The sequence below is a fragment of the Diorhabda carinulata genome, chromosome 4 (assembly GCF_026250575.1).
Source record: "Diorhabda carinulata isolate Delta chromosome 4, icDioCari1.1, whole genome shotgun sequence".
NCBI classification, from domain to species: domain Eukaryota; kingdom Metazoa; phylum Arthropoda; class Insecta; order Coleoptera; family Chrysomelidae; genus Diorhabda; species Diorhabda carinulata.
The window spans coordinates 10,711,560-10,725,460 of NC_079463.1; the positions used below are offsets into that span (position 1 = coordinate 10,711,560).

General features: G+C 33.2%; 1 protein-coding gene across 2 annotated transcripts in view; it reads right to left on the reverse strand.

Moving 5' to 3' along the window:
- Positions 1-703: 703 nt before the first annotated feature.
- LOC130892969 (protein-L-histidine N-pros-methyltransferase) overlaps positions 704-13,901 on the reverse strand; it is a 125,865-nt gene continuing 112,667 nt past the window's right edge. The window contains exons 3-5 of one of the 2 annotated variants that reach the window (XM_057798728.1): positions 7,939-8,148; positions 3,027-3,205; positions 704-1,362 (exon numbers count right to left, since the gene is read on the reverse strand). In XM_057798728.1, the coding sequence (XP_057654711.1) occupies positions 1,151-1,362; positions 3,027-3,205; positions 7,939-8,148 (601 nt within the window). In that variant the 3' untranslated portion in view covers positions 704-1,150. The remainder of the gene's footprint in view (positions 1,363-3,026; positions 3,206-7,938; positions 8,149-13,901) is intronic. The other variant, XM_057798727.1, reaches the window with a different exon arrangement.

Sequence of the window (13,901 nt, forward strand, 5' to 3'; positions counted from 1 at the left end):
TCCATTGTTGTAGTATATTTGCAATTAAAATCGTGTGATGTACAAAATTCTTCAATCTAAACGCATATTTCGATTTTTTAAAATTCTTTAAGTAAACAGCATTCATTTCGATAGGACTTACTAGCTTGTGCAACTAAGTCTAGCTTAGAGGTTTTTTCGACAAGAATATGAGAATTGAAGTTTATTTCTTGAATATTTCAGGTAAATAATAGATAGATATATAATTAGCGATTACATTGCATTGTCAGAGTTATTTTTGTCTTCTATAGCTAATTTTAACGTTTAATGTTTTAAAGTGCTTCTCATTTACTTCCTCTTCTTGAAAAATTCTTTTAGAACACGGATTTTTTGTGATATTTTTCTTTTGATATGTACAGGAACGTAACTAAAGAGATATTGGTACTTTTAAAGTCAGTTTTGATGAAAATTTAAATAGATTTGGATAAAAAAATACAGGAATAGCTAAGACTATTGAAAGGTGTCCACCTTTTTTTATAAAAACGTAATTTTTTACTCAAAATACAACAAAGTGATTATTGTAATTTTATTCAATATAAATGTATTTTGAATTTTGTTTTCTTTTAAAATAAGAGGGTTTATGTGTGAAAAAACATTGCCAACTTGAAATACTTTTATTTATTAAAAAATACACAATTTTTTTATTATACAATTATTTTTATTTAATAAATATATCAAATATTATTAAAAAAGTATATAAGTAATGAATACTGTGGTATAATGTCTCACAAAAATCTGAATACTTGAGAAAACGAGAAGTTACTGATGAAGCCCCCAATTTTATGAAATATCTCGGAAAATATTGATTATAGAATAAAAGTTTCAAATAAAAATTGATGCCCATGAAAGCTTTCCAAAAACCATTATTTATACACTCCCGTGGAAATATTTTGTCATAATGGTCAAAATACTAAGTTGATGTAAAAAATGTATAAAATCTTTTTTGTAGAGCTGTTCATAAGCTTCACTTTCTGTATAAAACTGTTTTCTTTGAAATCAATATTTTCTGAGATATTTAGTAAAATTGTTGTAACTTTTTCGGTAAAATGAATCGCCCTCGGTATATATATATATATATATATATATATATATATATATATATATATATATATATATATACTGGTAATATCTCTTAAGAGTTTTTATGTTTGAGTACGAAAACGGCGTCGTCTAACCAATAATAAGATTGTTGGAGATCTCCTTCGCATAAATAAGGAACCCTACTCCAAGATTCTACTTCGAAATTGGTTGGAGTAAAAACGTTTTCCACAAAGCTTTTAACTTGGTCTTCAAAATTTGTGCCGTTTACTCGAATTAATTCTCGAGGTTTGTGATCGGCAGAACCTAAGAGGAATGAACGAAAATTTGTTTTTTTATTAATATTGGTAGGAAAAAATACAAAAAACTATTATTGATTAGGTTTTCGGGTCGTATACTATAACAAGGACCTAAAATGTGTCTCAGATGATCTATAAGGGTCCCAAGTGTGCTAAAGCGATCTAGAAGAATCTAAATTGTGTCTCAGAAAAATCTATAAGGGTCTTAAGTATGCTAGAAGAATCTAGAAGGATGTCATGTATCCTAAAACGATATATAAGTGTTCTTAAATGATCTATTATGATCCCAAGTATTATGAAATCATCCAGAAAGATCTAATGTGCCTTAAAAAGATATAAAAGGTCCCAAAGTATGTTTAAACAAACTAGAAGGACCCTAAGTGTATTAAAATAATCTAGAAGGACCTAAAATGTGTCCTAGAATAATCTATAACTATCCAAAGTGTGAAAAATGGATCTAGAGGGATCTCATGTGCCCTAAAACGATCTAAAAGAATCTAAAATTTGTTCCAGGTTGATCTTTAAGGGTTCCAAGTATGCTAACAGGATCTAGAAAGATCTCATGTATCCTAAAACGAAAAGAAAACGAACCCCAAGTGTACTAAAATGATCTAGGACCTAAAATGTGTCTCAGATGATCTATAAGGGTCCCAAGTGTGCTAAGAGGATCTCATGTATCCTAAAACGATGTAGAAGGACCTAAAATGTGTCCTAGAATGATCAATAACGGTCCCAAATGTGCTAAAAGGATCTCATGTGGTCTTAAACGATCTAGAAGGACCTAAAAGACCTAAAATGTGTCTCTGAATGATCAATAAGGGTCCCAAGTGTGCTAAAAGAATCTCCTGTATCCTAAAACGATCTAGAAGAACTTAAAATGTGTCTGAGAATGATGTATAAGGGTCCCAAATAAGCTAGAAGAATTTAGAAGGATCTATAAGTGTTCTAAAATCCCAAGTGTGCTGAAATCATCCAGAAAGATCTCATGTGTCCTAAAAAGATATAAAAGATTCCAAAGTATGCTTAAACAAGATATAAGGACCCAAAGTGTATTAAAATAATCTAGAAGGACCTAAAATGTGTCCCAGAATAATCTATAACTTTCCAAAGTGAGCAAAAAGGATGTAGAGGAATCTCATGTGCCCTAAAACTATCTAAAAGAATCTAAAATGTGTTTCAGGATAATCTTTAAGGGTTTCAAGTATGCTAAAAAGATCTAGAAAGATCTCAAGTATCCTAAAACGAACTAAAAGGACCCCAAGTGTACTAAAATTATCGAAAAGATCCCCAAGTATTCAAGGGGCCCTAGTCTTCTAAAATAATCTATAATTTTCTCAAGTGGACTAAAATAATACAGAAGGATCTAAAATCTGACCTAGTATAGTCTATAAGTGTCCAAAGTGTGCTGCAAAGACCTAATAGGACCAAAAATGTGTCGTAATATGATCTACGAGTTTCCAAAGTGTCACAAACTGATCACTAATGATCTGTGTGCTAAAACGGTCTAGATGAACGAAAATATGTCATAGAATGCTGGAGCACCTAATTATCACCGACTCTTTTCGTCTAAGTGGAATTAATTCCTTATTGACTACCCCGCGGATTGTTCTACAGCTTTATAAGAATTTTGTAGCGTCCACACTAAAAATTTTCACTTAATAAAACGCTTACCTGATTCTACATATGCTGAAAATGGTAAAACTACAGCTAACAAAACTCTACCGTCAGGTTTTAACGCGCTATGTATATTAGTGAGCAGTTGGAAAGGGGTATCGCATCTATCGATGACGTTAAGACACGATATGAAGTCATATTTATTGTTTAGATGCCATTCGTCAATTTCCAGCAGTCTGAAAAAGAAGATATGTTTTATTGGAAACGATCTGACGGATAGAGGCCACAAAAAATGATATTAGCCACATTTCCGGAGAGAAGTTTCGTTCTTCTTCAAGTAGCAACTCTTTGAGTCCATTTCGAAATAAAACTGGAAATAATAAGGTCTTAAATCCACCCAATAACTTACACCCTACACAGAAATTTAGGGAAAAGTATTTGTTCAGCCCATGGCCGATATTTTTGAATGAGCATCGGCAAATTTTGACAAATTAGTCCTCAATGGTTTCTGGCTGTAATCATAGGGGCACTACCAAAGATTGATTGGTTGAACAATTCAAGCACTTGAAATGTAAGGCTGATGCATTTTCTTCCTCTTCCAATCACCAACGATGTGATAGATACTCCAAGATAGGCCCACTGATGATTTTTCTCAACCCAGTCTCCAATAGATTGTTAAGAATAAATTTTGAGATTTACAAACAAAAAAAGTTAATGCGTTGGACTGGAACAAATCTTTGAAACAAGTTTTGCTTGACTTACTATTGTCCAGGAAAATCGGCCATCATTGATTGTATGAGAGAATTTGAACGTGGTTGTACCAGAACTGATGATCTCTAACGATTAAATCGTTCAAAGATTATAACTTCAAAGTGTAGTTGAGGGATTATGGAAATTATCTCCATATCTGGCTCTTAGCGAGATTTCGCTGTATTCGGAATTAAAGATAATGCACAAAATATCAATTTTGCGACCGAAATTCTTTGAGATTATTTACAATACTTCAAGTAAGATATTTTATTTGCAAGATAGTAATGAACGATAATTTAAAGTGACTAGAAAATATATATACGAGCTATAATTCGCGAACGGTAGGGAGCTAGTAGAAATTAAAAATAATTTGCAGCTTATAAGATATACGAGACAGCGAGGTTTATCACTTTATTCCTAATATCGTAAATTTATAATAAGTTACTATGGTTGGGGCATAAAATATATCGTTTTGTGAAATATCGGTTATTGTAAGTTTATTAAATTGAGTTTATTTACTTCGTTTGTAATTGTTTCTTTCCGCAATTCACTTCACTCAGTCATTTTTTGTTCTTATTATGTTAAAAATACGAAAAGCGTCGAAATTTCTTTTGGTCTTCATCAATTTTTGTGAAGCACAGACTCATTTTTATAAAACAGAGTCCATTAGAGCTTTATACTTCATTAATTTCAAAGTTGTTAACCTCAAGATTTAAAAATTTATTCTTGTAAAGACAAGGAAGGGTATCACGTCTAAGGGATAAGAAACCTTATTTCAAGCCTCATCAGTAACACTAGTGGCCCATTATATTTCCTATTAACGCCGCCAGATAACCTATTTGACATCGATATTTTATTAGAAAGATAAGGGAAGGATTTTATAGGTACTTTATTTTCCACCGAGGAATCGGAAACGATTTTACAACGATTTTTTTTGAATCTTACTATACTACGATACAATTAAATTTAGTATATAAAAAAGAAGAAATACGGTTATCAGTGTATCAAAAAACAAAAAAATGACAGTTTACACAACCCCTGTTAATTATTTTAATAGGTAAAATATAGGTAAATAGATTTCAACAGTCTTCGTTTGAAAAATTTTGGTTGTATAGGGAAATTGTTTTTCTCAAGTTTCCAAATACCTCATTTTGCAAAATTAAAGTTATGTTAGAAGTCTACAAATAAGCAGGGCCGGACTGTGAATAAATGAAAATTTAAATTGTCAATTTGTTATTTTTTACAAGAGTCCTTTCACTTATCAGGGGCATAGTATATATACAAGAAAGAAATCAGCAAATTAAATTCTAACATATAGTCTTGAATGTCGAGAACTTGCAATAGTAGAAATTTGAAACGACAAATACGATTTGAATGACTAATAATACATGGTAAACCTCCTGAGTGAAGTAGGACGATAACGAATACAGTCTAAATTGTATTAGCTTCAAAATGATATAAAATATTTTAATTTTTTTTTTCTCAAAGTCCAACAATATGATCGGTAACCTTTTTTGGCTTGTTTACAAAATGACCATTATAAAATGATGATTCGCCACTATCAGTTAGCCATCAAACATCAACCGTTATACATGTCCGTTAACAACAAACAAGAATTCTACCATAAGATGGGCACAACAAGTGATAAAGCTGCTCAAGCAGTCACCCTATTGCAACAAGGCCAGTGTTAGCGAGATGTAGTCAGAGTACTGAACATGAGTCAGTCTGCTGTTGCCAGAGTTTACCGTTGTTACCAAGAGACTGGTAACTTTCATTGAAGGTTCAATTCCGGAAAAAAACGTGTACATCCGATTCATTGTCAGCACATCGTTGATAAATTGGGTCCTCACTGGTGTTTAAGTCCAACAAGAGCTCAGATAAATGCGAGGAGTGGCTGTGAGTGGCTGAACAGTCAGAAAAAGACTTAGGACAGCTAACCTTGAGCCAAAAAGGCAAGCTACTGGTTAATAGTAATTAACCTATTAGGTTAGTTTCAAATAATTTATTATTTTGGCGAATTTAAGCTTGTATTTTCTTTGCTGTTAATTATAGCCCTGTTTCATTGTTTAATATTCCTTTTCTTTACCAAAAACAAATAACTCAATAACAACATAGACCACTCATTATAAAGCTAAGATTAACAGCTTTTTGGTGCTAAAATCAGAAAAAGAGTGAAAGCTACAGACTTTTCACTAGAGACTTTTGACTGCGAGCGTGCGACATTAGTCGATTTTTTTAAGAGCTTCCAGTATATTGTTTGGGCACAAAATATATTTCAAAGCTTTTTTGGTTAAGTCCCAATATGGTGGTGTCTACACCTCGCCTATTTTGATTTTGAATCAAACTGAACCAAAAGACAAACGATATTAAAGAATATTACTTGAGAAGATAAACCTTTTCTTCGTAATACTCGGAGTTTAGACATAATAAACACGATTTGAGGGTTAAAATTCTTGAAAACCCTGTTCAAACTAATTGATGAATTTCTTATAAAGTATCATCTTATCCACGTAATCTTACCTCTGTGTTTCGAAGTTTTTTTCTAAAATATAAATGTTTTACTTTCTGAATCATCTCTTACTCCAATCGCTTATCATCATCGTTGGGAATAACATCGTCGACACTTTTATATTTATTAATGTGCCAATGGCTGGCTCCTTTTCCTTCGAAAAAGATACCAGTAAGTGGACACTTAATATTTTATTGCTATTCAATTTTAGTGAGTACTTTTATGGCGCATAAAAATACGATATTAGTAATGTAATTAACGATAATGGTTTGAAATCCCGTACTAGTGTTTTATTAGCTTTAAGTATGTCGCCGTTAAATTTTAAATAATTTTCGCGAGCAAATTGAAGAGTGCCCGCGAAGTTGATATACGTATATGATGATGGTTTCAAGTTTCGTGGACTATTTGGGGTTAAAATTTGACTTTCAGATCGTATCTTCGCCTTGTTTAGGAAGTACAACTTTCAAAATAAGACATTTAGAATGAGTAGGTGATGGAATTTGATAGTAACTTGAGACCTGGCGATACAGAATCTGAGGTTTGTAAACAGTTTGGGGTGAAAAACTGTCCTTTAAAGCTTATCTTGGTCTTATTTAGGAAGTGTAGTTCTCAATATAAGACTTACGAACTGACTAGAAGGTGTAGCAATTAGAATCTGTGTAGCAAAATGGATCTGTTTACAATGTCATTTTTAGTGTTGAGTTTCGTAAACAGTTTGGGATGAAAAAAATGACTTTCAGATCGTATGTTAGCCTTGTTTAAGATGTGCAGCTTTCAAAATAAGAGATACAGTAACAAGAAATCTGGGTAAAATAGTTTTGAGAATTTGCTCTGTGTTTCTTCATCTATGTTGCAAAGGAGATTCTTATATGATGTCATCTTTGTTTCGTAGACAATTTCGGGCGGATGAACTCATCTCCAGAACGTATCATGGCTTATTTAGGAAGTGCAACTCTCAAAATAAGACATTCAGACTGACTAGGAGGTTCGGTGATGGAATTTGGTCGTAACCTGACACCTGGCGATATAGAACCTCTTCGTTTCCGTAGCAATATAGATCTGTTTAAAATATTATTTTTGGTGTTGAAGTTTGTAAACAGTTTGGGGTGAAAAACTGTCCTTTAAAGCGTATCTTGGTCTTGTTTAGGAAATGTGTTTCTAAATATAAGACATACGGACTGACTGGTGGTGTGAAAATGAACCTCATATCGTATGATAATCTTGTTTAGAAAATACAGTTTTCAAAATAAGAGATACACACCAACAAGAAACCTTGGTAAACAAGTTTTGAGGATTTGGTCTTTGTCACTTTGATTTCTATATGATATCATCTTCGTAGACAATTTCGAGCGGATGAACTCATCTTCAGAACGTATCACGGCTTATTTAGGAAGTGCAACTTTCAAAATAAGACATTCAGACTGACTAGGAGGTTTGGTGATGGAATGTGGTCGTAACTTGAGACCTGGCGATACAGAATCTCTTCGTTTCCGTAGCAAAATGGATCTGCTAATAATATTATCTTTGGTAGAGCGTATCCTGGTCTTGTTTAGGAAGTGCAGTTCTCAAAATGAGAGATACATACTAAATAGATAGCTTAATAAACAAATTTTGAGAATTATTTCAAGGTTAAGTTAATTTTATTAGCAATAAGCTATATGTCTAAATAAAAAAGGAAAAGAGATTTGATCAGAATAAAGGCATACTTACTCATAACCTCGATTTCTCAGCAACGTTTTCATAGTATTAGAAACTTCAGTGGCATAAATCTTGTCAAAAAGTGGTGCAATATGTGCTGTTACTTCTCCATCTCCTGCACCTAAGTCTATAAGTGTTCCAGATCTCCAATCTTTGTCTACTTTTAATAATTTCCTTAACTGGGATTCCGATAAAACGAACATGGAACCACGTTGGAGCCAACTGGAACAAAATTATACTAGAATAAATAGAAAATCTATGTATTTGAATCGAAAAATCGTGTTAAAATCTATGTCCCGCTTCTAATTACGCTATTCTTTAGTTAGAGGAGCTTTGTTACAAAAATAGGCAGATTCGGTGACGAAAACTTGCGGTGAATTATGACAAGTATTTGGTGTCAATTCTGAAAGTTACCACAGCCACCCTATTCATCAGATATATCGCCCCGTGACTGCTTTCTTTCCCCTAACTGAAAAATTTGATTATTGAGAACATTCTGGTCTCAAATGGTAGAAGACCAAGCAAAAGAATCTCGTTTCTGATACTTATTTCTTTAATTTGAAATTGAATTTATTCGATTAATGATAAACACATTAAAATTAAAGAGGTTTATTAGAAGTAATCCCTCTTCAAAAAGATAGAAATGCCTTTTTGAAACATTTTATTATCCTGATAAATATTCTGTTCATGTTCTGTACCGAAACTTTGTATACTTGTATCAAGATTGGTTGGCACTCACAATAATTAAAATATTACGATTTTACGATTGGATTTAGAAATGGAAGTAATCTAATTCCACGGAATTATAGCTTGCACCGATTGACATTAGTTCAATTACAAATTCCATTTTAGCTTTTATAAGCGTCTAGTACATATAAATTTTATGATACGGCTGTGTAGTCTTTAACACACAGGGCTTTGGACCAGTCCAAACCTTTTTCTATTGTTCGTACAGGATATAAAAGGATAATTGAAGTCAGAAACTTTGTATTAGTTCAGGTAAATTCATGGAAACAGTGTAACTAAACAGGATACCAATTCTCTGTCCATTTTGAAATTGTAGTCTTCCTCAAACTAAATCGTAGTCTTTGGACGACCTACAAGAGAAATGGAGAGCTTCCGTTATTTACACTTTGGCGCGATATCGAGAGAAAAAGGAATCTTTGGTAAAAGGCATTAAAAAGCCATCGGACGACAATGTCCGGCGAGAGGTGACAGCGCGGTGCCGCTTCATCCCCTCGCGGCGTTCTCCAATCAACCCCTGCTAAAAAAACTCGATCAATACATAAAAATTTCATATTGAAAATGATTGAGGGCAAGACGTGGACGAGGGGACCGAGGAAAACAGCGGAGACGGCGGCTCAATTTTCCTCTTTCTTATTAAACTATTTTTCTTTTCTCGATGAAACTTTATTATTCTCTAGAAAACTACTTTGTTCTTTAAAAAGTTACCGGAGATCAAAAGTATTAATTAAGTTTGAACGATTTGAAAAATTGAAAGCAAAGTTTTTAAAATTGAATTCAAACTAGTGAATAAATGAATATATGAAAACTGATGATGATGAAAAACTGATAAAACATATTCCTTGAAGCCTCATCTGAATCAGAGCTTCTCTTCAAGCGCAATCAAAGTTTTGGTAGACTTGTCTACCAAAAGCTGTTCCTCCGTTATTTGATTGTCATCTGTCAACTCAAAGTCGTTTGAAAGATATTTTAAGGGTATTGTAACTATTTGAGCCAAATACCAAACTAGCTTTTCAGTATTGCATGCTTTTTGATTTACAATAGATGCAATTAAAGACATTAGAGAGGTCTAATCACTTGAGTGATTGTTCAAGTCAAATAATTTTGATATTTGTGATACCTATTAGGAAGACCAACTAAGGGTAGAAGAGGAAGCAAATCCGTGTCAGATAATCGGGAAACCTTCAAACTGAATAAGAACAGCAGATGTTTGGACCCCTATACAAACGATTGCAACGGCTACACTGGTTTGTTTACAGATACGGTACACAAAGCATTCGAAAGAGTAGGCTTCAGGTTAAACAGCTGACAGTCGCTAATCTTTGACGCATGCGTACTTTTTCTGTGGCAGAGTTAGTCTTGTTACTTAATAGCCTATCCTCGTACACTTCATTTATTACTTTCTATTTTAGAATATTAAAAACTTAGAACCTTATATTTAGATTTTTGCATTAAATTTGTACCACATACTAATATTTGAGGTATTAGCATATAATATAATCCAAGTTTATGTTTTACGAATAATAAATTCTACATTTTTAAGGTTTTTCAGTTTAACATGTATATAATTATTTAACATTACCTGTCAATAGTATATTATCAGCCGAAAATACAGCCTGATGATACTTAACGATTAAACTATTAAAAAATTCCCTAAAATGTTAAGTTACGTGTGTGGCGAACAGTGGCAGCGTCATATTTTAGATCTGAATCAATATAATTAAGTGAGTCATTAGTATCTGAATTTAGTATTAAATATAGAAGGCAAAAAGATATTTAAACAATCTCGTAATCGTTTTAAATTCAAATTACATATAAACAAGGTATTTTTTATAGGAACGGACACCTGGCGAGTCCAAAATATGAGGATCGGGAGCAATTTACTTCTATATCAAGTTGATGTAATGAGGTCTCAAACTGTTGAGAGTTTCTTCAAAAGTATGATTGAAATTCAAACTTAAACGTGTCAAATTGGCCTCTCCGTTCACCAGATCTCAATAAATGTGATTACTCTCTTTGGAGAGCGTTAAAGGATTCTGTTTATTATTCTCCAGTTGAATCTCTACAAGAATTGGGGAATTGCATTACATTTAACATGGCGACACAAGCAGTACAAATCAATGTGATTTAGCTACTCAACAAAATCTTGAAATTATAGACAATAATGTCTATCATGACAATGAAGTAAGTTAGATTCGATGAGATAGGGTGTAAAGGGCATTAATCGATTTAGTTAATATTACCCCGGACTATTTATCAGTCTGATAGCAACGATTTTACAAAGTAAGCTACCTCTCTGGAAGCTACGAGACTTATCTATTCTGATTTTGAAGTTAGTGAATGTAAGCTTTTGTTGATTGATGGCTTTTTACTCATAGAGAAAATGCTTGGTTGTTTTTTTGCTTGATGAAAGTTGCTAGGACTACACATTGAATCACTCGTAGAAATTTGCAACAACTCTGGTCGTTTATACAAGAAAACAGTCGAGTATTTACAATGTGTAGTAACTTTAGAATTGTGTACCAGTGGTATGATCGATTTATAAATGGAAATGACTTATCTACGAACTTTCTTCGATGTAAAAACAGATGAAAATATGTGAAAAGTGGACAAATACAAGCAATAACAAAGAATAGAATCATACAAAGTTTGATTTTAAGAAATCTATTTAGATTACAATAGCCAACATTCGGAATTTGTTATAGATTCCTAAGAAAAGATTACATACATCAATTGTTGGTTATCAATTTTCAAAATATAGATATAACAAATACGAGGGACGTTGTTTTTTCAATCTCCGATCGCTCCATGCAGACGCTACGCCGGCTGAAGAAAGCGGGCGTGCGCTGTAGGAGACTGCGTAGCTCTCGCACTACACACTCCACCATTGTTGGCATTCAGGCGTCAGTCGGCGTAGTGCTACAGCCACGTAAACATGTCCACCATTATTGATGCTCCCGCCAAGTGTGAGCTGCGAAGTGTGATTCGTTTTCTACAGGCCGAAGGCCATAGTGCTGCAGAAATCCATCGGATAATGAGTCGTGTGTATGGAGAAAACTTCATGAGTGATGGTATTGTGCGTGAATGGTGTCGAAAGTTTTAAGGTGGCCGTAATTGGAGGGTGTAAGGACGCAAATCTGTCGTTTCAGATGATCTGGTTCAACGAGTTGACAGAATGGTTAAAGAAAACCGCAGATTCATCATTATTGCTTTGTCTTCGGAATTTCCAGAAGTTTCAAGGTCTGTTCACTGGCAGCAATTTTCTTTGAAGAGAGTATTGAAAAGCTTGTCCACAGATATGACAAATGTCTTAATCTTTTAGTTATTATGTCGAAAAGTAACCGTAAGTTACCAATTTTTTGGTAATAAAATTATTGCTTTATATGAGTTTGTCTTTTATTTATATCTTATCGGAGGTTGAAAAAAAAAAACGGCCCTCATAAATTTGTAAAAAATACTAGGTTAAGAAAGTTTTGTGCAAAAATCACATAATATGGAAAATTATCTTCATGCAGAACCGGATTCATTGTCCACACTGTTACTGGATATCACTCAAAAATTTTCCATAGAAAACCAGTGACTTATTCTGTCTTAGAACGGTTTGTCTATCAAAATAAAGTATCGATGTGAAGATTAGAAAAAACAATTACGAATTTCACCAGAGGGATAATTGAGAGACGGTCTGTAGAAAATGAGACCTATAAAGTCTTGTTTTTGGTCAATGCAACCTTCCTTATTTCCCAAATAAAAAACTGTAGTGAAAGAGAAACGTTTTGTTATTTAGCGTGATGAAGTTAACGAGTCGACACTGATATAAGTTACTACCAAAAACCATGGAGCAGCATATTTAATAAAACCTTTGTTGTTACTCTTTCTTGCAAAATTACTATCATTGTTTAGTAATTTATTCACAATATAATGTGCAAGAAGTTTTATAAAAGTTCTAGATACTTATTATTTGGGCTGAAACAGCCCGAGAACTTTTAATTATATATTGTAGAGTTTTCTACAAGAAACGACAAAAAAATATGCGGTAAAACGATGTATTACTTTTAATTTATGCGTGACAAAAATGAAAAAAAAGATAAATGAATATGCAAGTACAACTTTGTGATGGTAGTTATCCAAAAATAGTTATCGAAATCGACGGCACCTATTCGCTAGAAAGCAGTTAAAATTTCAAAAACAATTTTCAAATTTTGGATTTTGTTAATAAAGCGTCTTATTGCGGTGTGTGGCGAGGGGAGGGGAGTATATTGAAGGGGAGCATTCGAATGTAGAAAAAATTTTAGCGTCCGGTTTATCCGCCGTTTGACACCCATCGATTTCTTCTTAATTCAGCAGATCAGAATAAATTGTGAGGTTAACGTTTTTCTACACCTGAAGAAGTGACTGATGCGTTCAATGCGTACCTCAATTGGAATGGAAAAATGCTTCGACCGTTGGTTCAAACGTATGCAAAAGCATATAGATCTTAATGGAAATTAAATTGGGCACTTCTGATTTTCAACATTCTCAGCGGTTTTCGAATTCTACGCGATTAAAAATATTTTTGGGCGTTGAAACACATCTTATAATGGAAATTTTGAGGTTAGGAAAAAATTGAAACAACCTTTTTTTGCACAGAATGTTGTGCTCCACATTTTCTATGCTGGCAGTTTGTGTCGAAATCCTCATAGTTTTCCGGTTATCCGCGATTCAAAATTCTTGTACATGAATCCATTTTATGGTGAAAATTTTGAGGTTAGGAAAAAATACCTGGGATACTTCTTTGTAGAGAATTTTCTTCTTAATATTTTTTGTTACGGCAGTTTTTTTCGAATTCCTCATATTTTTCGAGTTATTCGCGTTTCAAAATTTGCTAGACTTATTCATTTAATTTAAGGTTGCCTGTACTGAGAATGTTTTAAAAAACAATAAAGCCATATTCAATTATGAAACTGGTTATCTCAAAACTTAAGTATCAACCCTCGTACAGTAACAAATCAAAATTCCAGAAGTATAATTCCACCTAGCATCTATTAAAGATCATAATTTCGAAGCTGACATATCTCCCTTGGGCTTTCTGAAATTCATCGTGGAATTTTTAATGGTTATGCAGAAATATATGACGGTGGAAAATTATATACAAACATACGGAAACCGCCTTCAATCGCTCACCCGTAAACTACTTCACGTAGTGCGGGATTATTTTGAAACGCGCCGCACGATCCATTCTAAACATCGTTACT